The sequence below is a fragment of the Xiphias gladius genome, chromosome 5 (genome assembly GCF_016859285.1).
Source record: "Xiphias gladius isolate SHS-SW01 ecotype Sanya breed wild chromosome 5, ASM1685928v1, whole genome shotgun sequence".
Taxonomy (NCBI): domain Eukaryota; kingdom Metazoa; phylum Chordata; class Actinopteri; order Istiophoriformes; family Xiphiidae; genus Xiphias; species Xiphias gladius.
The window spans coordinates 7,050,105-7,076,929 of NC_053404.1; the positions used below are offsets into that span (position 1 = coordinate 7,050,105).

The 26,825-nt window shown below is 36.7% G+C and overlaps 2 protein-coding genes across 2 annotated transcripts in view; one reads left to right on the forward strand and one right to left on the reverse strand.

The window, feature by feature from the left end:
- Positions 1-5,578, reverse strand: part of plppr5b (phospholipid phosphatase related 5b) — an 88,468-nt gene extending 82,890 nt beyond the window's left edge. Inside the window, exons 1-2 of the mRNA XM_040127348.1 lie at positions 5,542-5,578; positions 5,344-5,387 (exon numbers count right to left, since the gene is read on the reverse strand). Coding sequence (XP_039983282.1) covers positions 5,344-5,387; positions 5,542-5,560 — 63 coding nt within the window. The 5' untranslated portion in view covers positions 5,561-5,578. The remainder of the gene's footprint in view (positions 1-5,343; positions 5,388-5,541) is intronic.
- A 5,529-nt stretch (positions 5,579-11,107) lies between these two features.
- The window catches only part of LOC120789980 (2-lysophosphatidate phosphatase PLPPR4), a 44,604-nt gene continuing 28,886 nt past the window's right edge, over positions 11,108-26,825 (forward strand). The window contains exon 1 of the mRNA XM_040127208.1: positions 11,108-11,179. Coding sequence (XP_039983142.1) covers positions 11,108-11,179 — 72 coding nt within the window. The remainder of the gene's footprint in view (positions 11,180-26,825) is intronic.

Genomic DNA, 26,825 nt, shown 5'->3' on the forward strand with positions numbered 1-26,825 from the left:
AACAAAGACAAATCTTGTCATTGTTATTATTCCCCCAAGGCTTGCCATTGAGCACCAGAAGCTTTAAAGACAACCAACTTGAAAACATTGTACAAGTATGTGTAATGGAAAGTTAAGTCTCTTTATTCTCCTAGCAATTGCATTTTCAACTGACAAACATAAACCTTAATGATAATTGGTTTGAGGATGATTTTATTTAATTTGTAATTACATGTTCATAATCAAATAGTAAGATTTACATTGGCTATTGACACTGTTAAGGCAAATAAATAAATCATAGTAAAAAAGCTTCAATTGCCACTTACTTAATGAGCTTGTGGTGTCCATCAAGATGCCACCACGAATTTGACTCTGCCACTCAATATGATCTCCTGCGAAGCCTGTGGGATATAATCAGCACCTTCAGGATTAGTCCTTATTGTACTTTGCCACACATGCTGTCTCTAGACTATGATGCCTTCACCCATGAGCTGTGCCCTGACAGCTTCTGGTCCTATTTCATCATTTGCTGAGATGATCTCCAGCACACAGTTATCAGTTGTGTCATTGGATAGATCTGTGAAGCGACCCCTAAATAAAAGACTGTACTGTCTATAGAAAACAATGTGTAACATACAGTATAAAAATCTAGACCAATTTTACTCTGAGAAAAAGACAAGATTTGGCATTCTGTTTCAGTGGTAATAAATTTCAAACTGCAATTAAAAGATTGCTTTACAGTGAACAAAACATAGCATAGTTATTGAAATTAAGATAAAGGAAATTTGAAATACAGTTCAAATACACAATGGTATATTGTTTTCTTCATATCATTTGTAGACAGGGCAATTCAGTAAGCTATTAATTTAATGTACCCAACTGTGTGGGTGTAGGGAATTGCTTGGTACGGTGGTCAAAGTTTTACTACAATCAGAACATTGGTTGCCATCCACTTCCCTTTAACATATTTACACCTCTCACACACACATTTCTTGGGGCAGCAGGAATGAAGGTCAGCAGTAGGTGCCATGTACAAGCGTTCTATATCATCAGCAGGCTAGAGCCATGAAAATTAATTTAAAGATAGAGCTTCACATTGTGTGTCTCTTCTTTTTTCATAAAAAGGTTAGCTAATGCTTTTAGAATCTGTGCTTTTCTATGTCTCGATCTCTGAACCATCTCTCATCTTAACACCAACACCATAACATTCTGCAGAGCAAGTTATTGTGAAGTTTAGGGTTAAGCCTGAAGTTAGTTTGCTAGCATTAACCCCAAAACCCAGGTTTGTAGTTAATAATAGCTAAGCATTCACAACATCAGCACAAACATGTACAGCCAGCTATATCAAAGATTATTGGAAAACCATGCAAATGATTAATATACTGGCATACCTGGCATTAGCTTTAGCTTTGAAAACAATCGATCTATACCAAATAAATAAGTTGACTTGTTCACGTTGCAAATTGATAGCATACCTGGTTACAACAGGCTGTAAATCAGCTGAATCCAGTTGTTGGTCATCGAAGGTTAAAAAGTTCGGTGCATTCTGCAAATGTACGATGACAGTTGTTCAGAAAGTTTCTGGAGGCCATTCTTGGTGCTCCCCAGCCACCAGAGTTCACCCGCAAAAATTGATCCATCCCGCACAAATGGACTGTCCCAAATACTAAATCACAGTTGCATAGAAGACGCTTGATAGGTACGTCACAGTTGCGTGTAAGATGTGATAGGTACGTAGCCCAAACATACCCACTAGCAAGAGCACACATGACCACAACTTAGGCTTACATACAGCCTAATGCAGTCCCTACATCAAAAAGTGGTGCGTATGTTGAAGCTTTAATGGTCCAAACACTTTAAGAGGTTCAAAATGGACACATTAACAGGGTATTTTCCGTCGCCTTAAGATGTACAAATTTGATGTATTAATGTGGACACCAAACTAATCGTATGGGTCCAATCCACCTTCAATATGTTGGGACACAGCAGTTAGTACTTCTGAGTTCAGACACTGTGGCTGGAAAAATACACAGATTCACTAACCTCCATGAATCTGCGTGCCATTAGCAAAGCAGTGTAGAAAACATTCAGCTAGCAGCTTCTTATTTTTAGCCAGTGCTGATCATCACTTTCACCAGTTAAAATGATAACTGTTGCTGGCGGTACATCATATCAGTTGTCAATAATTAATGTTAATTCTGTGAGTAACTTGATGACAGGCCTGAATTAAACTTGACTGTTGTCAGTTTGTTTGCTCTCTGGACGCTACTGTTAGTACCTGTCAAAGCTAGTTTGTGAGGAGGAACCTCCACTATGTAACACAGAGAGAGTGTTCCTTTAGTTCCAACAAATCCAGCAGAGCGAAATGTCTTCTTTGTAGCGGATCGCGTCACTGACAGGGGTAGCATTCTCCCAGCTGGAGTTCTGATCGAGATCAAGGCCAAAAAAATTGAGCAGGACATCCCTAATCTAAACCACGTTATTTGGATGACAAACTAAGTGAGCACACCAGAAATCTCCATTATAATCTCTCAGATTACACAGGAAAACTCTCTAAACACAACTACAGTAGTATAGCAGTTATAAATTGAAAGAGGAAGATGATCTGTTAACCGTGATGGACAACAAGCTCTCAAAACTGAATGACAAAGTATGTCCTTTGTATTTACCTTGCAAAACACGAGAAGCTCAACATGACATTCAAAATCCACCCTGAGTATCCACACACAGACACAGACACACACACACACACACACACACACACACACACACACACACACACACACACACAGACACAGACACAGACACAGACACACAGACACAGACACAGACACACACACACACACACACACACACAGTGTATTTCCAGATTTACCACAGGCTAAAGTCGTCGGTCTGCTTCAAACAAACTGCTTTTTCTCCACAACCTTCCTACATCTGAATGGGGGGGGCTGGTCCTACAATTTTTTGCAATTTCTTGTGTGAAAGTAGGTAGGGTTTGAACTTCTCTCTTAGCTGTCTTTCTTCATTCTCTGAAAAACTCCTGTCACTGAGTTGAGTTCAGTTGAATTGAGCTGATTTAACTTTATCGCCTATTAAATCAAGGTTGTTAGGAATTTGCCTTGGTGAGCTCATAGTGCACCAGGACAGAAAGGACAACATTGAACGCAACATTCTAATGATAAAACTATCATATATTCAGTATAATAACATAATGTGTTAAAATACTCAAAGTATGTAAAAGATAAGCTAAAAATTATACAGCTTAACGTGTGAAAGAAGTCAAATAATCCTAAAATAATAAAAATATGCAAAATATCAAGGACAAGCATAAACTAAAACACAAAATGTATCTTAAAGTGCCAAAAGATGTACTATGCAAATTCGAATAGTTGTAAGGGAATGTACTTCTTTTAAACTGGTAAGACTTAGAACATACATAACTGTTTGAACTTCCCCTCAGATGGGTTCTCATTATCTTGATTGTGCACACGTTGTGATCGTATACAGTTAGTTGCTACCTAACGTTACTGCTGCTACCTGTAGTTTTTGCCTTGCTTGTTTGAGTAAACAGGAAGAGGTGGAATTAGGTGACCTTTCAACATGCTGAGTGCATTTTTTTCTTAAAACAGCTATAATCAATATGTTTATAATAGCAATGTATCAAATGACAATGTTAAAACAATGTGAACGGGGTCACCGATAGTGATACATCTACAGAGAATGCATAAACTTACAGTTCTGGTTGTGACAGACACAGATAGAGAGCAGCTGGTGAACATAGGGGAGTATTTAGCAGCTAAACAGCCACATATTTGGTAGAGACCTCAACAGGGCTGAAGGACAATGAATGTTGGCTTTACATTCACCAGGAGGCAAGACACTCTGGCATGCTTCCCTACAAGTCTGGAAATTTTATTTATTTTTTCTTGATTGATCAGTCTTTAAAAAAGCTATTGTAAACTGATTAATCAAATCTGGACTTAAATAATTCATCATAAAACTAAAAAATAAAACATTAAATTTGCCAGTTAATAATTCTATGACCTTAATTGAATTTTAAAGAAAAATATTTCCATTTACAGGTTGTTCTGTTGATTGGCATGTAGTGTCTAGGTTTGCTGTGCTAAAATACCACAGCAAAATGACACCAAATAAATCACTGAAGAGTTGGAACATTATCAATTTAAAAAAAACCTGACAATAAGGACAGACTGATTACTGGGTCACTTATAATAATTCATTGTAAAATTTCATAGATGCATTTGTTTGCAGATTCCTTGACAGAAGAGATTGCTTTACTGGCAGTGACACGTTTTTAATGCTCTACTCTTGTGAGACAGTAACAGTGTCATTGAACAGTATTCAACAGTATTGTTTGATGTTTGACATTTTGTGTCAAACAACTCTCAACTTTATTGATTTAGCCTCCACAAATTTGACAGATGTGTGAGAGACATATTAGAAAATAATTGGACAAATTCAAAGCAGGAGAGGCTGAGATATCTTTACTTTTAGTCCCTAGTATCAGTCAAAACACTGGCTCCTACACTTCCCATGAAACAACTTAATAGAATCTCTCCATTACACTTTCTTTTCCTAATAAATATCTTCCAAACCCCATAATGCCCCTTTATGTTATACAGTATGTAAATTTGTAGCCTCCAAGCTAACGATAAGATAACCCTGATTCCATCATTATGACAGTGTTGTATTCTCAGACTTGACAAAGCTCCTTCTAGCCACAGAAGACATTATACAACCGTTTTCACAGGCTGATAAGAGCTGTTCATGACAAGTAAACTGACCTTGATTTAAGATACTGTCAATGAAGTGTCCCTTTAAATACATGGATACATTAAAACAAATCCAACCTAACCATAGAAGCAGCATTCACTGTAGCAAATTCAGCATGTCTAATTTACACTGTCCTTTTGTCTGGCTTCGAGATAACACACTGACGAAGAGGCTAGCCAACATCCTGACGGTGTTAAGTTTAATGTCTATGCTACTGCTAGGTAACCAAAGATGCAGTGTATGTGAACCTCACAGGTAAATTCAGTTTACCGTAGCTGTAGAAAAAGGGTTCATCCACTCGTTAAGGCTCAACGACAGGGGCAGAAATGTGGGCAGAAATATAGGCAGAAATGAAAGTGTGTGTTTTTGTTTAGTTGATGCTTTATTTTTTTGTTGGCGTTATTTTAAAACGATCACTAACCCTACGGCAGACAATGGTTAGTAAAGCTTTTCTGAGTCTGCTTGACAGTGTGTGACATACTGCTGCACTTTCTGCTAGTGTGAGCCGTCTGCGATGGAGAACAGCGGTTACACAGCTGATGTACATCTTGGGGGAAAGACTCCTACCTTGGATAGCTCCAGGAATTTGTGCATCCCCTCCGGAGTCTCAGCTAGTGAAAAACACAGCAACAGAAGGACAAGTTTAACCCTCTGACAGCAAAACTGTCCGACGTCTGCAGCTGTCACTTCATTCGGTTACATAAACAAAGAAGCAGGCCCAGGTTATCTCTTAACACTTTCCCGTATCTTTATTGTTTTAATTACCGGATCTTTGGTGCTGCATGTACGGGGGTTCCGCTGCTAGGACGCATGTGCGGCTCAGGTCGGTCTCTATTGGGCAGAGGTGAGTGCTGCCTTCACTTAATGTCGGAAATAAGGCCAACCTAAAAATCGTCCAGCAAAATAAATACGAGAAATAAAATAAAATTGAACAGTTTTAAAACATCAGCAAGTGCTGGAATGAACTTAAAAGAGACGCATCGGTGTTATGTTACAAAACACAGAAATTTTAAATATACAAAATTGCTTGTATGAACCTTTTTGTACTGTACTGTTTACTTTACTGTATTGCGTTATACAGAGCAGTTTCTGTTATTTAGTCTACCCTCACTGATAAACATTGGGTGGACAAAATCATAGAAACCACTGTCAGTACAGCACTATACAATTCCAGCAATGTAAACTTGAGCCTCCAAAATGGTCATACAGTTGAAGAAACATCTCTCTAAAACAATTTCAGCAAAAAGTGATGATTATAACCCCAGTGAGGGTAGCATTTATTGCAGGGCTGTTGTATTGGAATACATTAGTTTTAGCCAGGTGTACCTGATAAACTGGCAAATAAGTGTATGTGGTCAATACAAAAACATTTACTGAGCCTCCACAGATAGTTCTCACTTAAAATTATTTATTTATCCTACAGTTTTGTGAATAATATCCTAAATAGCATATCTGATATCTAAAACATAACTGTAGGGGGGTAATGTTTTATGTATGTATGTATGTTTTCCTGTTGTGTGCAATATAATGAAAAAAACATAATTTTGAATACAATGAATGAGGGGTACTCTTATCAATGACAAGGTGCACTGAACAATCACAATGAGAATCTGACAGTTACTTATAGTTTTGTTATGTTTTTGACTCACAAGTCAAAATTTATAACCGTTATCAAAACTATTTCGAACAAATTTCATGCATACTGGCCATGACTATTACTGCTGCTTTTTTTTCAGTTTTATAGGATTGTTACTTTTTTCTCTTTTTTTTAATCTCCCTTACATTTTCTTCTTTCCCAACAAGGTGTGTCTGTAGATGGAAATTTTTTAGTTGCATTTTGGTCAAAATTAAAATCCAAGGGAAAGGTTATAATTCTCCTTTCTGATATGCTGTATGTCTGTTTAGAAGTTGAAGAAAATCCTTTGTCTTTGATTCTGTCAGAGTGTGAGTAATATTTGACATAATTTGTTAATCACAGACACATGCATTTGTACTTACTGCTTTAGTCACAGACACAGGTATTTGACCTAAAACACATTAATATGCAACAGGGTATCTTTGCACTTTGAGATGTCAGATGTCGGAGCTTTGATTGGATAATGAAAGCAGCATTACTGTAGCTGTTCCAGCAGAAGTAATATGAGTCTTATCACACACACACTGACTTACTGTGCATTTGGTGTCCACTTACTAGGCTGGCAGTCATGGAGCAGTGGGAAGAAACCTTGGCAAGCAGCTAGTGTGTCAAAGATGTTAAACTTCACAGTGTAAATCTGTGATGACAGCCTCTCTCATCACAACACACACACTGAAATGTTGACAGTATGACCATATGGTGTTATGAACACAGATGCAGCTAGTTGTATATTGACATGACAAATTCATGAACACTTGCATGGAATCTTAACAGCATTAGAGTAATTTGGGCTTAAGAACCTCATATAAATGCCCTCTGATCTTTTCTACACTGCAGAAAAGCCTGATAAAACCACATCATGTCTATCCTACCAGAAGTCAATGATTATCACCTTCAAATGAAAAATCTACATTTGCCATATATTAACATGAGTATGAATGTGAGTGTGTAAGTGTTTACATATACTTTATTAGATGATCTGCTTGGCATGGCTTGGGTATGTAAGAACACGTTTAGTAGTGTTTTATTATAAATGATGTATTAATATTTTTACAATTCCGTCTCAGTTTTTTATGCTGGGTGGTCAATGTGTTTAATGTGTGATTTTACAATTTTACGAACTTTCTTACTATTTCTACTGACATCTCATTAAGAGCAATACTATTAGTTAACATTTTACTTTATCTACTGTATGTCTCATTTTTCTGCATGGCTAATGTATGTAAAAATGTACTTAATAACAGTATTGTCATTTGTGTTTTGTTGCTCTATACTGCTTTGAATGGCTGCATGTATTGAATAGTTGATGTTTTCATTGCATTTTTGCAACAATGTTTTGCTTCTCCCTGTTGCTCTATGTGATTTGTGTATTGTCTTGTGCATGCTGATTTCAGCTTCTTACTGTTTTGTGTTTGTAGGTTTTCTAAACCTGTCACTTCATTGGTTTCAGAAACTATCTCATCAAAGGACTGCAGCTGAAAATCAGGAGGCTGACAAACACTGACACATTCAAAGAGATGATTAATGTGTGTTGTCCTCATAAATAAAGACATGAAATGAATGAAATTACCGAGCTGAGGGTCAAAATAGGGTTCTGGTATAGAGATAAATCATGATTATCTCTGTTAGTTCAAAGACTATTACAAATACCACAAGAGACTGTCCTCACAAGAAAAATTACATTTTTTCACAATCATGTGACAAAGCCCCCTAGCAGCCGTAGGAATTATGGCTCTTGTCCATTGGAAGAAAAGGGCTAGATGGATGAGTCAACAAAACGCTGGATTTTTACACAGACATCTGTTTGTTTCCTGTTCCCTACCAACAGTCACTGAAGGTTCCTTTTAACTACGAAAATGATAGTCATCTGCCATTTAGGAAATTATTTCTGGGAAAATTGAATGGGAAAGTTGAATGATACTTGAGGATATTGATTGAAGTCTGAATATATTGAATGAAAGTCTGAGTATATGAAGTGAAAATGTTCACAACAAATATCAGAATGGGGAAAAAATGTGATCTCAGTGACCTTGATTGTGTCAGGCCTGACAGGCTGGTTTGAGTATTTCTGAAACTGCTGATCTCCTGAATTTTCATGCACAACAGTCTTTGTGTGCAAAGAATAGTTTGAGAAACAAAAAACATTCAGTGAATGGCAGTTGTGTGAACAGAAACACCTTGTTGATGAGAGAGGTCAGGGGAGAATGGCCAGAATAGTTCAAGCTGACAGAAAGGCTCCAGTAACCCAGAAAACCACTCTTTTACAATTGTGGTGAGCAGAAAAGCAACTCAGAATGCGCAACACATCGAACCTTGAGGTGGATGGGCTACAACATGAGAATACCATGTTGGGTTCTACTCCTGTCAACCAAGAACAGAAATTTGAGGTTGCAGTGGGCACAGGCTTGCCAAAACTGGATAGTTGAAGACTGGAAAAACTTAGCCTGGTCTGATGAATCTCAATTTCTGCTGAGGCACCCAGATCGTAGGGTCAGAATTTGGCATCAACAAGAATCTATGGATCCAACCTGCCTTGTGTTAACAGTCCAGGCTGCTAGTAGTGATGTAATGGTGTGGGGAATATTTTCTTGGTACACTTTTAATCTGAATCGAATATAACACCTTTGGAATATGGTAAAACTGGTAAAACATTCACAGGACGAATGTGCAGCTGACGAATCTGCAGAGATTAAGTGATGCAATCATGTCAACATGGACCAGAATCTCAAAGGAATGTTTCCAACAACTTGGAAAAATTTTATTCTTGGTTAAATACTGAAAAAGTCAATGATGACATGATGTGTTTACTTTTTCACTATTTAACCAAAACCAATCTTCTCTTAATGTAATCCAAAGTGTTCCTGTCGCCTAAACATAATCACATGCAGGCTGCAGCATGTAAATTCCAATCTCTAGTCTTAGACACTTGTTTTATATGCTTACCAAACATTCCACCCACCTCCCCATGACTAATACTTTGTGGATGAGAAAAAACTTTTTCAATGAAAATATTCAGCACTGCAATTAGATTTCCTCCAAAACATATTAGCCAAAACAATTTATTAGTATATACAATAGGAGACAAGGGGAAATCTGGCAGCAATAATCCATACTTTTTTTTTATAAAGTGGGATAACAATTTACATTCCATTGTTATTGCAGATAATAGCCAACTGTACTTGTCAATGAAGCCAGATGAAACCAATCAATTAGGTAAACTTCAAGTATGCCTTAAGGAAAAAAAAACCTGGATGACCAGCAACTTTCTGCTGTTAAACTCAGACAAAACTGAAGTTATTATACTTGGCCCATAACACCTCAAAAACACATTATCTAATGATATAGTTACTCTAGATGGCATTGCCCTGGCTTACTTGTGGTTCCTAGAGTCTCCAAAAGTAGAATGGGAGGCAGAGCCTTCAGTTATCTGGCTCCTCTACTGTGGAACCATTTTCCAGTTTGGCTCCGGGAGGCAGACACCCTCTCCACATTTAAGAGTCGGCTTAAAACCTTCCTTTTTGATAAAGCTTATTGTTAGGGCTGGCTCAGGCTTGGCTTGAACCACCTCATAGTTATACCGCTATAGCCCTGGTCTGCCTTCTTCTCTCTAGTTTTGTGCTTTCTGGTCTCTCTGCTCTCTCCTCCTGGTGCTTTCTGCAGGCATCTCGGCCCCTGGTGCTGCAGAGTCTGGATCTGTGACTGCAAACCACCTACTGCCCCCATGATCCTGCTCGACACCCACTGCTTCAATTATTATTGATTATCATTATTATTATTATATTTAGTTTTCTTAGTATTATTAGTCACCCTATTATAATAATTATTAGTTTTATTATTAGTCCCATTATTATTATTATTAATTTTTATTTGGTAATGTGCTATGCCCCCCCCCCCCCCACTCTCTTTCTCTCTCTCTCAACCCAACTGGTCGAGGCAGACGGCCACCAACCATGAACCGGGTTCTCTTCAAGATTTCTCCCTGTTAAAAGGGAGTTTTTCCTTGCTGCTATCGCCAAGTACTTGCTCATGGGGAATGTTGGGTCTCTGTAAATATAATTATAAAGAGTACGGTCTAGACCTGCTCTATATGAAAAGTGCCCTGAGATAACCCAAGTTATGATGTGGCGCTATATAAATAAAATTGAATTGAATTGAAATGAATAACAAATTTCATCCAACATTTTCAAGTTTCATTCAGACTCTCATTCCTAGAGTCATATGAAAGAGAGAGACAGAGATTTCTAAATACTCAGAAGGACACACTCACTCACACACACACACACACACACACACACACACACACACACACACACACACATATATATATATATATATATATATATATAGAATTAAAACGAGTCATAACTGGTTTACTGTCAACTGCCCTCCTCCCCCATTGCGCCTGCGCTCCCTCTCTTTCTCCCTCCCTCCATCAATGTGGCTGCGTTCTTCACCTGACAGCTCGTCGGAAGAATTAAACAGAACCGAGTCCGGGCTTCTCACGAGCAGGGATTAAGGGCCGTGCAGATCTGGGTATCGGGAGTGCGGGCTGGATACTGTGCAACTGTTGTCCTGAGCACCCTGCTACACACAGCGGCATGGAGCGCTCCTGATCAGGAGCAGGAAGCCTGGAAACGCTGCGCCATTCTTCATTCGTCATATCTCGGATCTGTTTGGATATTAGGAGGCCTGACCATGTCTGCGACAGAGAAGTTGATCCTGACCAAAGACAGTGTCAGTCTGCTGCCCTGTTTCTATTTTGTAGAGGTGGGTTCATACTGCGTGCTTCTCATTCTTCATGCCTTTGCATCCCCATCAATCAATACTACAGCATTGTGAGTATGTAGTCGGATGTAAATGTGGTTGTGTTTAACTATCTCCAAAGATCCAGTACTATAGATCATCCCATATTAAGATGGGCTTCATATGAAGATCAGCTTATTATGACATTACTGACACTATTTTAATAAGCAGGTAAAAAAGAATAATGTCAACATTAAAAATGCAATACAATATCTTCTGTAACAGTAATGTGCATACAGTGTGTTTAGGTAATTTTATTCCACTACAAGCCTAAGTGTATATGATATATCACATCATTCCTCTATTACTTGTAAAATGTAGCCATCTATACTCATAATGTAAAGATCGCTGGATTTTCAATAGTATAAAGAATACACTGCTTTTTTTTCTTTTGTATTTCTTGTATGTTGCTTTTGGAAAGATTATATATTTATATACCCCAAAAACCTATATTATAGCTGATAATAGTTGTCCCCACTGTAAAGAACTGGTACGGTAACAGTTGGATGAGCATATACATTCACACATACAGTATAGAATTTTTTTTCTTGAACATGGACACAGTGAAGGAAATGCATATGGACAAACACACACACATACACAAACACAAACACACACACACACACACACACACACACACACACACACACACACACCACCCCCAACAACAACAATAACACAATACACAATTTTTTATATGAACCTTTTGACCAGATCCAACAGAAAACCATAATGAAGCACAACGTACAGTAAATCACTGAACAACAGATACAGAAACAGAACAAATCAGTCGATAAAAGTAGATAACACAAATAAACAAGACAAACCTATGAGCATAAAAAGGCATTAAAAAAAAACAAATACCACAAAACCGGGGCTTTTTTAATGGTGAAAATAGTACAAATATTTATTTTGTATTATGTTTCGTCCTATTTAAGAAAATTGAAAAGGGAGATCAGACTACAAATTTACCTCAGTATTATTAGTCTTTGCAGTCCCAGGTTTGGGTCTCTGTAAATATAATTATAAAGAGTACGGTCTAGACCTGCTCTATATGAAAAGTGCCCTGAGATAACCCAAGTTATGATGTGGCGCTATATAAATAAAATTGAATTGAATTGAAATGAATAACAAATTTCATCCAACATTTTCAAGTTTCATTCAGACTCTCATTCCTAGAGTCATATGAAAGAGAGAGACAGTATTGGGTCAGTCAGACAAGCTCCTCTGAGGATACTTTTCATGTTGTTTTTAAGAATATCACATTAAATGGTTCATTGGATAATAATTCAAATCAACTGATGATTTCAAACATTAAGTACAGATTGAATGCAGCTTGTGGTGACTGTCACTCATTCCCCTGCTATGCACTTTATACATGCTCTAATTCACCAGTGACCTGTGGCTCTCCAATCAAACTTGCATCATATATTATAGATTTGACTCCAATACCATATGATGGATGCTGTAGGGGTGGCTGCATCATTCCTAGGGATTCCTCTCTCTGCAGTGACTTTGACAGGGGATTCAGTCAGTTTTGCTTTGTTTTTGGAATATTTCATTGACTTTTCAATGCAGTCTCACTACAGTTATCCCTGAACAAGGAATGTCAGACTTGAACCTTTCAAATTTCTAAGGCTATTTTTATTTTTTACAAACAGCAGGAAGCATTTAAACTAGGTCAATGCTGGAAGTAAATTCTACTCAGTGAACTCCAGCACTTGTGTATTTATTTTCCCTGAGTTTGTATGTCAGAGACTGGTTTCCAGAAAGCTGAGGTGGAAGCCCATTCCACAAAGTCCCATCCTGCTCTCCTGTCAGCTGGGACTTGCATGTCATGCCATGCGATCAGAGTGTGCTAATCATGATGTATCCCTCTTCCCTGAACAGATTTACCTCTGCAATCAGTACTCATCACCTGCCATATGAATTCTTAATGCTGATATGATAGCTTTAGAGTCAGAGAGGAGCAGATCTCACACCAGATTGAAATATAATTTTGCTATGCCATAATAAATTAATCCTATTTGCTGTATACATAAATACACATTCATCAGTCACTACTAATTGTTGTTTAGGTAAAACAAACGGAACCTAAGGTGGCTACCATGAACAGGATGTTAGACTGAATTAATAAAGGGAAACAAAATGGCAATATAGTATGATTATCAGGCTGTAACAAGACATAAGCAGGAAAAGTCAAACATAATTGTAATGTAAAAAGCAAAAGTAAAATGTGACAGTTTCAGAATTAATCTCATTAATAACAAATAACACATTCTGATTTCTTCAGTCAATAGATTATTGGTCATACATCCAACTCTGACCATGTCATTAAAAACCCTCTTTTTCCCTTCCAAAAATCATAATTTCAACTGGAACTTTGTCACATCACATACAAATAACTGTACCCAACTGGCAAGCTACAGTACTTTGACTAATTTAAAAAAGCCCATTTGCCACTGGACATATTTCAGCAAAGTTGAATGAAAAAAATGAATATATATATTATTAAAAATAAACTTAACTAACATTTTTAACAGGTGCTCTGATTGTGTATCCTAAACTGCAACCAGTTTTGAAGCATGTAAAGCATGGTCCATTGCAAAGTGGGACTGCAAAACAGTAGAGGTACACATATGAGAAATTAAGTTCTCAATAAATCAAATAAAAGTATGTAATGGTTCTGAGCCACAATATTTTTGAATCAATAACTGGACACCGGCAGGGTATAACCCTTACACCTCAACAAGGCAGCAGCAATGATGCATTTAAAAAAAAAATCACACAAAACATCTACATGTTAAGCAACACATATTGGCTATTGCAAACTGGTACTGGCAGTTGTACTTATGTTTCTGTGCCAAATAATAATATAATAATTTATATAAATCAGAAAAATGCAACTTATAAAGTGACAAATAACGTGTGTGTGCGTGTGTGTGTGTGTGTGTGTGTGTGTGTATGCATGTGTGTGATACAGCGTGGAGAGCCTATAAACACGAATAGTCCGTGACTGACTGAGTAATTGATAAAGTTATATCATTGGTCAGCTGAATGCCGCGTGAATGAGTGATGAAGTTATACCATTGGTCAGCTGGCCTAGTGTTGGAGTTTTCCCATTTGTCGTTGCTCTTTCAAAATGAATTTGCGCAGTTTCTATTGCGTCGTCAGAGGGTCATTTATAGGCAGCATTGCCAACTTAGCCCCTTTGTTGCTAGATTTACTGACTCTTTACACCCTTTTGGCAACTTTTCTTCAAAAAAGCATCTAGTAACAAATCTGGCAACTCTTTGGACAAATCTTAGCTACTTTCTGTAGAAGAGCGTCCCCAGTGTTGTCACGTGAGTGTCAGGTCAGGCTTTCCCTCCACAGTCCCACATTTTTTAATTGACCACATGGCAGCTGACACAGATGTGTATGAACTTCTGACAGCCATTGTTTTTAACTTATGTGTATGGTGATTTTGTCCGATGACATTGTTGTTACAAAATCAGGATTTTGGCAGTGCAGAGTAGCAGCTTGGAAATGGCTTGGAAGTGACTGCTGGTTAACATGTAGCCTTAATGGGTATAGGGTTAGGGTTTCAGTCACTATTTCATACTTGTTCAACAGAAACAGAGAAAACATGTAAATGAGAGCAGTGTTATTGGGAATTCGGCTGTTTTAAAACACTGTATAGGCTATGTGAGCAGAGAAAGTAGGAGAAAAGCAAACAGATAAAGGGCAGTCCAGCCATATACTAGGTTTTGACCTAGTCTTGTTAACAGAAAGTCTCTGCTACAAACTGGACTCATCAGTTTGAAAAATGTGAGTGTTCACCAGGCAGGGAGGGACTAATGAGCTGATGCTACCGTGTTGCATTATGGGAAATGTAGGATTCAATCTTTTTGGAGTTTGTCCCATACAAGGTCAGGATATCTCAGCCTTTGTTGCATTGAGTTTGAATTTTTTTTTTTTTTTTAATCTGTCTCTTGTGAGCTTCTCAGCTTTCTGTGGTTGTTGAGTGGCACTGCAGCTAGAAATCCTGGCACAAAAGGTGACAAATTAAAACTTAAAGGGCCAAAGTTCAGCTTTGAAACAATAGAAAACATGGTTTTAATACCAAAACTTCCTGTAAAGATTAGAAGGTTAGGCCCAAATACTCCACATAAGTCATAACATTTCTTGATATGAAGTCCTTCAAACTTAGTTATGTACCCTCTGCAGATTTGGTTCACAAAAGTGCAACATTTAAGGTTTATGATTGTTGGACTTAAATTTATCAGGTAGCCATTAGCATTCACTCCAGATGAAAGGAAAAGTGCTGTGTCTCTCAAACAGGCATTTGCTAACATGTTCACCATATCAGCTTTGTTCTACTGTCTTCAAAGTGGCCACATTTGTATTATTGTTCTACTTTTTCTTCTTACTATTATTGTTGTTATTATTATTATTATTATTAGTAGTAGTAGTAGTAGTAGTAATAGAATTAATAGTAGTAGTTTTAGTAGTTGTGGTAATAGTAGTGGTAGTATTGTGATTATTATTGTAATTATCATTATTATTACATTATTATTCAGGATGTAATGTGAAGTTAATCAGCTGGTTTTCCATGATTTTTCAAGTATTCAAAGGATAGGGTTACAAATTTTCTAATCTATCTTAAAACAATAGTCAGATGCCCATATACTGTAAATACTGAAACAGGTTTTATGTGGTGGTGGACAAAATCCACAAATTTCTCATTCTGTGCAAAAATGTACATTTGTCAGTTAATCAGTTAATATGAGACTTCAGCTGTTTGAGTTAATCAAATAAAGTAATTGTCTTCCGACATAATGGTAATTTTACTTCAAAATTACAAACTGTCTAAGTAAACAAAAAGAGAGATTTTTGTCCTTCGAGATATGTACTTGATGTGATTAACTTAGACTCCTGAAGCCTCACGTTAGCTTCAGATAAAGTCTAGAAGGTATTTTTCCACATAACATGGACTGTGGGTTTTGTTCCCTATCACGTACATTGGGAGCACAATAGGCAGAGGATGTTTTAATTAACAATTTGAATAGGAGAATGATTACAGTAAGCATAACCTTTTTCAATTTTCATATGGGCACCTAACTATTGTTTTAAAATTGTGAATATTTTCTTTAAACTGTATGTAATCTTTTTCCTTTCTTCTTTCTTTTTATTTGGATCCCTATTAGCTTCCACAAAGTGGTTACTAGTCTTCCTGGGGTCCACACAAAAAAAACAACAAATAAAACTAAAAATAATTAAAATTACAATGTCAAAACAAGCCAAAACACAGAAAATAAGTAAAATTATTCTACATCTGAAAAAATAAACAAAAACAAAATTGTCACAAATACACAACAACAAGACAGAAATAAAAAAAATCAAAGGTTCAGAAACAGCAACAGCTACAATAACATCTACTGTATATGAGATTCATCAAATTTGGTCAGTTTGATGTTAATGGGAGCATATTCCCAGCAGCAGAAGCTCTATAAAGAACAGTCCTCATCATACACTTTATTCGTGGACTTGGCACCACCAGATGAACATTGCTCACTTGACGTGTATTATTGCATATGACAGAAGGCTGTATATACTAGTTTTTCACAAAAAAGTGTGGTGAATTATTTCAAATAACATTTTGTATGAATTACAGAAGACAAGATTTTAATTTAGCCTCCACAGTCAGCCATGATAATCATTTATGCATCTCACACACACTAGTATTGAACGAACAATGCAGAGCTAATCTGGCTGCTCTATTCTGTGCAGTTTGAATTTTTTTAGATGTTTCTGAGCAGTACTTGACCAAATACCTGGGCAGGTGTCACAAAAGAAGCGTAATCTAATTTAACTAATGTAATTACTGAAATACCATTACTAATAATCAGTTATGAGCCAGGTTTATGTTAAACAATGAGCAGCTGCAGATATGATCTCTGTGTTCCCTCTAACAGGCTGGCTGCTCCACTTTACTTTGGACTGTGAAGTGCAGTGAGCCTCCACTGTGAAGCTTTAGGCTGTTTTTCCTCTAGAGTGGAACAAATGGAAGCATGAGGAGGGCTGAACAACTGTTATCTAAAACTGGGGAGAAACAAAAGATGAAATCACATGTGGAATTGTATAGGGAGGGACATGGCAGGTAGCCTAGATAAAGGATAAAGAATATAGTGTATCTACAGACAAGGTTAGCATTACCTAAGGACTGTTTACTCACTGAGCTCTTATGTTGATGGCATACTTTCCTTTCTGATACACAACATTTACATTGATCAGCCACAATATTAAAACCAGTTACGGGTTCTAATGTTGAGGCTGAATGGTATATATATACAGTATACATACCGTATACAGTATGTACAATATATATATATATTTATATATATATATAGAGATAGATAGATAGATAGAAGTGATCGTGTTCCTGGCAGAGTGACATGTCAGACTACACACCATAAAAAAATGTGTTCAGTAGTTACTTAAAAAATTATGGCAACGAAGTGACATGCAGTATAATTTGATTAAAATGGATTGAATAAATTATGTAAATTTACACAAAAATGTTAATATAAGCAACAGTTAAAATCGGAATTAGTAATGGCTTGTCAAATTATGAGTTCACATAACCCAAAATTTTTTTAAATATAAATCAATTTCACAAGTAAAATTGATTCATAATTACACAATATCTAAGCAAAAATGTGTATTTAAATATATGTAAAATTTGTTTACATACTGTAAATATAAGGGGAAAATTAATTTGTATTAATATGTGTTACTAAATATCTGGAAAAAAAATCCTTTTATGTTTAGTAAATATCTGAGAAAACTTGATTTATATTTACAATTTTGACAAGAAAGGGGCTGTATTCACAAAACATCACAGGCTAAAAGTGTTCCTTTCTTATACAGTTAGGAGAAATGCCAAGTTTAGACTGAACTCTAAGGAAATTCCAAAGTGTGTTCTGAGACGAAGTACATGAAGTACACTTATCTGTGCACTTGATGGGTAGGCAGTATATGTACATATATATACAGTAGATACAGCCAATTTCTCAAATATGTTTGTCTTGACCTTTGAGGGAGTTAAAAGTGTTCCATTTTTCTTGTAGTTTTAATTGGCTAAGGGACATCTCAGTTTTGTATGCAAACTGTTGAGTAGGGAACTGCTTTGGCCATGGCTGACATCATTCTGACGTACTTCATCTAGACAGAATAATGGTGTCCTTTGAGGAAGACTATCCAGCAGACACCTCTGCATTAGAAGCAGAGTCATTGTCAGTTGACTGTTGACCAAAGGAAGTGTCACCAAATTCATCACCTGGAAGAAAGTTGAGAACAACTGGGACAGTGTGAACAACGTTTATGGTGTCTTTTTGTTTAAATTGGCCAGTTTTATTAAAAATAATCTTCAAATTCCAAGTCCAAATACTGAACACTGAACTCATCAGAAACCAACTTCTGAATTTGCTCAACAATTGTTACTCGAAGCTTCACCTCAACGGTTATAATATAAATTTGTGAAATGTAAAGGTTAACATAATTTATTTCAGTTACCTAAAATGTATAACAAACATGATGTTTGAGCGTAACCAAGTGTTTTTCTTCCACACTTTATGCAGCAAAGGGGTACACATCACAAAGTTCCTGCTGCTCCAAAAGAGTTATTTTCCCAGTTTCCTCCAGTTGAAAATACCTCAGATGCTCTTCATACCAGGCAGCAAATACTTTTACCTTCAGTAAAATGTAAACAGTTGTCCAAAATAGCTGTCTGAATAATCTCAACAAAGTCAGGCATTTTCAAAAAAAAAAAAAAAATCCAAACGTATGTTACTCAGTTACTTGAAAAGATTACAATGATTGGAAAGCTTATCAGACTGGCAAATTTCTGGCAGGAAAGTGCCCGCCTGTGGTAAAAAACACAGAACCCTAGCACCTATGCCAGCAGCAAAAGGAGACCTTATAATGATATTAAGCAGAACCTAGCACAGTAAAAAAAAAAAAAAAAAGTGCCAAACTGCTGTCTTGTTCTTACTTCTTTTACTTTATGTAGATATTAGATAGATATAGATAGATAGATATTATTAGATAAGAAAGTGAACATGCACCTGTATTTGTAGTCAATCTGTGATGTACCATCACACCATTATCCCTTAGTTAGGCTTAATCAAACTAGTCAGATCCGCTTACAGTAGATTTACTTCAATAAAATACAGCAAATCATAAAAAAAGTATTGAGAGATAATAATTATAAGGGTTAAACCATTATATATCCCTTATTTTAGGGGGATGTTAATGGCAGAATCATTAAAACATGTATTATGCAAATAAGAATATGAGGCCAAGAGTAACCTGACAAAGAAAATTTCCAATATCAAATGACTTAGGTGAATAAGGAGATAATAATTTGATGTTTCATCACAGATGTATGCCCCCACCAGCTTCAGACAAGGTCATCATTAGTTTCTTACAATAAGAACAGATACAGATACAATAAGCATATATCAGACACTGAGACACTACAGTGTTCATGACTGGGTACTCGGGCATCATCATCTTTGATTTATTACAAAATTTAACAGTGATTCAGCAATTATACATACACATTTAAATAAATTCTACAACAATCGTGGATTGTCTTTTATGTAGGCCTACAAGTGTATTCATTTATTCATCTTCACCTGAGGAAGACCATCAGTGGTTGAAATATTATATAAAGTAAAAGTATTCTGGTCATTTTTCCTGTGTGCATGATTTAGTATTATTGTTTCTCTCATCAGTCTAAAGGAATGACCAGCACCTAATTCAGTGATGTCCCGCAGATACACACCATTACCATTATGGCTTCCATATTTAACTTTATCGTGACGAAAAGCAGAAATTTAATAACTTGCACAATTTGCATATACTTAGCATGATGTACGATATGTATAGTGTTAAGTGTGTTGTCACCAACAGACAGTTTAATGTAGTTGCTCTCTGGAATCTCTGATTTACTGACCTCAAACTAGCATTCACAGCTTATTATTATTATACATCTTTATGTGGGACCTGCATTGTGCTATGTTCTCTATCCTCCTGCTCTCTTTCTTTTGAAAGCAAGAATGTTTATTTCTACTTTATGCAGTATGTAAGGTCGGCAACATGCTAGCTTGTTAAGGTAGGGGGAGGGGCAGAAGCTCACAAGGCTGAGGCCAGGAAAAGTATTAAAAGTAAATTAATATCTTAAAATGACATTATATACAGTAAAACATTATTCTTGGGAGCTTTAGCTCCAAAAGGTGTGAAAGGTGTGGTTAATGAGGCTTTTAGTCGTCACACATACTCAGCTAAGATTACAAACTCTGTAATTTAAGCAGTGAACGTCTATCTTTACCTGGGATTTTCATGTTGTGCATGAAAATCCCAGGAGACCAGCAGTTTCAGAAATACTCAAACAAGCCTGTCTGGTGCCAGCAATCATACCATGATCAAAGTCACTGAGATCACATTTTTTCCCCCATTCTGATGTTTGATGTGAACATTAACTTAAGATCCTGACCTGTATCTGTATGATTTTATGCACTACTGCCACATGATTGGCTGATTTGATAATTGCCTGAATAAGCAGGTGGTGAATAGGCATGGTTTATGTTTAGTTACACAGTTATGTCCTTTTTTTTTGGTCTTTTTTGTTTGTCCACTCAGGATTTAAAAGAGCCACTTACTGTGTCAGTGGCCTTATCAACGTCCATGTTAGGAAAAATCACCCAGTCAGTACACAAGAAGCCGTCTTTTAGCATTTCTATGCCATCCTCTCTTGAAGTGGGATACAATATTGACTGTTGTACATATTTGGCTGTGTTGTTGATTTGTTATGATGTTTCTGTAAATAATTGAAATCCAAAGTATTGACCCTTGGCCCCGATGAAGTCATTATTTGCATGGTTTGACTGGAGTAAAAGCTGAGTAAAAGTGAAGGTTTTAGTAAAGGTTTGTCATTGCACTTTATATATTTTCTTTCATTTTATTAATTGGTGCTGATGCTGTTGTAAGCCTGTATGTGCAGTCAGTTTCACCACAAACCTCACAGATTACAACTATTAATTAGAATGCATTTTGTAATTGTATTTTTCAAGGTGAACTTACAATTCACAAAAATGTCAATTAAAAGTCAAAAATTGCAACTATCCAGATCAAATGTGTATATGTTTATAAATAGCCCCAATTATCTGGTAAATGATATGCCAAACAGTCATATTTGAAGATAATAAGACAATTTAGAAGCGGATAAACAGAAGGCAAAGCCATAATTTTTAGTCTGTGATTGAACAATTGTAGGAGTTGAGGAGGCAGCGAGTAATGTCATCATATAAACTCCCATCATAGTGTGGTGATTGGTCCTGTATGTGTCTGATCTGGCTGAATTTATTAAAGGTATTCCAGAATCAAATCATGTGGTGCAGTCTAGCTTTTGTGATGTGTTTTATTTGCAGCCTCAATCCAACAAGACTAGGTCAAAACCTAGTATGTGGCTGGACCCCCATTATCTGTTTGCTTCTCTCCTACTGTCTGTGCTCACATATACTGTATTTTAATACAGTCAAATTCCCAATGAAGATGTTCTCATAGACATGTTTTTCGTTTACTGTTGTCAAGACAACAGAACAAGTATGAAATGGTAACTATAACAAGGCTCATTAAGACTACATTTTAACTATTTACTTTGAAAAATTATCACTCAGGGAGAAGGTTAAAAGCTTATTCATGTATATGCAGCTGCTATGTGGTCAATTTAATGAGACGCATAGAGAGGTGTACCTGCAGAGGGAAAGCCTTACCTCAAACTCGCCGTGCAATACTGGTGACTCTCTTCTACGGAAAGTAGCTAAGGTTTGTCCAAAATGTCGCTAGAATTGTCACTAGATGCTTTTGTTAAGATAAGTCGCTAAAGGGGTTTAAAAAGTGATGATGCAATAGAAACTGGTTGCGCCAATTCATTTTGAGGGAGCTACAGCCAGTCGGTCAATCAGTCTTGGACATTCACATTTATAGTGCTGGCGCTGCTGTTGCAGTCCAGCCAAAAATATCTGCATCATATTGGGCTTTGAAAACCCACATCAGATGACCCCAGGTCAGGCAGACAAACAAAGGGAATAGAGGAAGGACATTGTCAGAAATCCAGTCAGCATGAATGAAAAGAGGCTGATAGTGAGATTCAGCAGTACAATATGTGTCACAGATAGAGTGTCTTTGCATGTGACAGAAACAAAGGGAATGAGGATGGGACAAAGAGAATGAGTCACAGAGACGCTGACTGACTGTGAGTATTTGCAGATGTAGGGCAATGAGGCATCTCTACTGAGCTGAACTCTCCCAAAGGAGGGCTTTTCAGAGAAAGAGAGTGTAAGGAATACCAAGACATTCTGCTCTGTGATTTTTTTAACGCTCCAATTCCTCCACTCTGACAGCACTGTTTGCTCTATGAGCCTTCAGCAGATTCTCTCATTACTGTCAGTAAAGTCAGCCAGTTACTGTAGTTTGTAGGGCAGTCAAACAGTCATTCAGTTTAGTAAATCAGTCACTCACTAAAAAACTCTAATAGTACTAATAGTAAGAACAGAGAGTCAGTCAGAGGCACCTTATTTGCAGCAAATGCAGGCAGATATGTAGCATTTCTGCCAGGAAAAGCACTGTGCATGAAACATGTTTTCCCTCTGAATCCTGTACAGCTACTTAAATTCAGATTCAGGTCTGCATGTTTGTGTTGATTTGTGTGCATCAGAAGCTCCAATAAAATATGTCCGCTTTTGGCAAGCAAGGTGCTAAAAACATTTTTTTTTCTGTTTTATATTGATTTTCTCTAGATTCCATTAGAACGTCTTTTTCACTTTGTGTTTGACATGGCTAGTTGTGGTCTGTAATGAATTATATTTACTCAACTTCTCTACTTAAGGTCAAATCTGAAGCACTTGTTCTTTACTTGAGTATTTTAATTTTATGTTATTTTATACTCCTACTTCACTACATTTCAGTGGGAAACATTGCACTCCTTACACTACTGTATTTATCTGACAGCTACTGAATAAATACTAGGTACTTTTCCGATTAAGATTTTACATGTAAAACATATGATGATTAGAAGTATTATGCATTGTTATAGATTCAACTATCAATAAGTATATGAACCAGTTCAAATTAGCTACACCTTAACCAGCTACTTTTTAAAAATAATTTTTACACGTTAATGCATCAATAATAATGGTCGAATAATATGTTATTATAACACTGACAGGGTCCATTCTGCCTACTTTAACTTTTGATACATTTTGTACATTTTGCTGATAATGCTTATGTAATTTTACTGAAGTCAAAATTCGAATACAAGACATTTATTTGTAATCATTTACTTATGTTACTTAAATAAATGATCTGAATACGTCTTCCAGTAGCTATCCAGTTAGTCAATATTAGGGTTCGAGAAATTGCTCACCCTTTCCATTGGAAAACCAGATTTTTTTACCATAGATGAGATTTGATTTCAAAAACTGAACTATGGATAGTTAATATTTTTGAGGAACAAAAGTACATAATGTTTGAGGTGTAAAAAACAGAATGCCAACTATACACAGACATAAATGTATAAATAGTTTTTGATCCTGGCGTTTTCACCAGTTACTTTTCAAGTAAAGTCTGGTAATCTGGGGTTGTTGGGTAAAATCATATTTTCCAAAGGCAGTTAACTATTGCCCACAGCACTGACTAGTGATTTCAGTAGTCGACAAGTCATGGATAATGTGATTTTAGCCAGCATCACCATATTTATACGAGTTAATGAGTAAAAGGCTAATGTCTGTATATATTTTCATAGTTTTCATTACATTGTGGTAAGCTAATGATAAAGTTAGTGGTGATACTAACAAAACATCTGCTACATGTGTTTCATTATAAATATGTTAATATTTACTGTGAAATTACCACAGGAAGCGTTGTCAGTGCTACCAATATTAGCTAACAAAGTCTTGACTCGTCACTTGGTAAAGTTTATAATGAAAATGGATTTTGATTTTTGTGCACATCTTGTCAAGAAGACATAGATTGAAGATATAAGGGATGGAATAGAGAATTATTATTACATCCATGAAAAAACATGATCACGGAGAGAAAACAAGGAGGACTGGCAACAATTCACTTTTTTACTGGAGTAAAGATTTGTAGTTAAGGTGATCAGTTTTTGCCTAAGAGCAAATAGGAATGAAATATTCATCAACACATGTGAAGTGGTTAGATGTAATCCTGTAAGTACCTGTCAGTGACACAGTGACACCTGTGGAGGTAGCGTTACAGAGGCAGCTGTCTTCAGTAGTGCTTCAGTAGTGCAAAGCTGCTCACATTAACTCAGCTCTGTCTGTCAGATCTGTTCAGAGAGTTAATATTCCTGTTATCACATTCCTGTATATCGCAACAGCGAATATGTTTGGTAGGAAACATTATCGCTGGCTCGATTTTGTGCAGAGGCAATGTTTTTTTGTTTTTTGAATGAATGAATGAAGCCACACATTTATTAATGGCAGCGGATTTGGTTAGGAGGTGGCTGGGGTGGATGGCAGGTGTACAAAGTGCATGATTGTCAAAGCAGAGACCGGGGTTTGCATCCACAGTCCCATCTGTGGTTAGGTTTAGCCAACAAAAGTACAATGGAAAGATTGTCGTTTTGGTTAAATGTAAACATGTTGTGTCTGAGGTCACTGTTATTTTTTTCCTTAATTAAACCAGACCACCATTTTTCCCTAACCTTGACCAAGTGCTGTGAGTGCCTAAACATAACTGTAAAAAAGTTTAATAATGCTGTTGTCTGTACAGGTGGCTATTGTACTGAAAGATTGGATATTTTGGCAGAAATGAAATACGCTGTCTGTTAACATTTTACCCATACTTGCGACTTGCCAAGGATGCACTGTAAATTAACAACATATGTTGTGTTTCCTGCAAAACATATTTACTGTTACAGTTTAACTGTATACAAACATATTTTCTAGGAGACAGGGTTGTACCAAGTTGCCTAGAGCAGTTTTAAATAATGCAAGATTACAATTAACTTTTTTAGCACCAGTAGATGCAGCTTACCTTCCATATATCCCATTGTTTTATCCAAATCATCTCCATGAGTTGGCAGAGTCCACTTCATAACCAATTTGATTTTCTAATGAGAGACTTGAATCATTCGCAGTCGGGCAACTTGACTTACTGAGAAAGCTCCATGACTGTTGGCCCAGCACCCACCAAAATAACTGCCACCCAAATCCCACTGGAACCTGTTCTCCATTTTTACAAATCTATTATTCAGAGTGCTCTGTATCTTCCCTGTTCTCTCATCTCTGTAATCACTGAAAGACCGCCAGTACGCATGGGAGCCAGCGGAGGGATTATTGTCAGAAGAACTTTGAGACGAGTGCTGTATGGCAGAAGGCCGAACACTTATCCAAATTTAAACACACAAAGAAGTAAGTGCAGAAGGCAGAAAATCAAATCCACATTCCAACCGCACAACGGAATAAAACAATGCCAAAATAAGTCATGATTATCACAATAATCACCCCTAGAGGTAGCAGTGATCATTAAACCTGACAATGCCGATGTTGTATTTTATTAATTATTTTTGCTTTTATGAGAGTATTAGGGAGTTCATAGAGAGCTGAAAATGTAGAGTTTTTCCTGAAAGTAGAGTAAAAGTCATTGGTTCATTAAAATGGAGGGGTCACTAAGGAGCATGAATGTGCTCTGAAGAAGTCAACAAGTTGCCCAAACATGTAACAAAAAGTCAGACCAATGATTCCAGTAAAAGTCCATGCAGTTATGGCTACCAGGCTGCAAAGATACCTGACACGATCAAGAGAAGCACAAAAGCAGACATCATCTGTCCTCCGCTGTCCTCCATTTTTCAACTTGTGTGTGATTCAGCATTTTCCAAAATATATACTGTATTTTTTCCATGTTCACTGGTCCCTGTATCCAAGAATGTAGAGAAACCTGTACTGGACAGCTCAGCTTACTATAAACGACACACATTCAACTACACTGCATTGTGACTTGCCTTGACCTGTTCACAAAACTATAAAAACTGCCCAACAAAGACGATGGTCCGAGTGTTTATCGGTGAAGCAGCACATGAAATAAGAACATACTGTAGATTTCTAGCTAGCTTGTCGGTGCCTGATGGTGAGGACTTATTATTACTGGTTGTATTAAGAAGATTGTTGCATAAATAGTAAAAAGCATCATAATTCAGGATTTTAATTCATAGGATTAAATAAAAAAGTATGTGTTGGTTTTATCTACTGTTTGGTTTTATTTTATGGGTCTTTATTTCCCGTGTCTAGGTAATCAGCACTAGTTGCTTAGGAAGTAAGCACTGTAATTTTTATGTTTATATGGATGAATCAATCGAACCTTGAACCTTGGGTTTAAAAAAGGTTAAGATCTAGGCCCAGATTTTCGGGAGCCCCAGAAGAAGGATGATTGGGACGTTAGGAAAATACAGGAATGTTTTTGGGGGCTATGAGTTTACACCTTAAGTTTAACAGATGTCTTGTCAAGGACTTGGTCTGGGTACATTTTGATTTAATAGTGA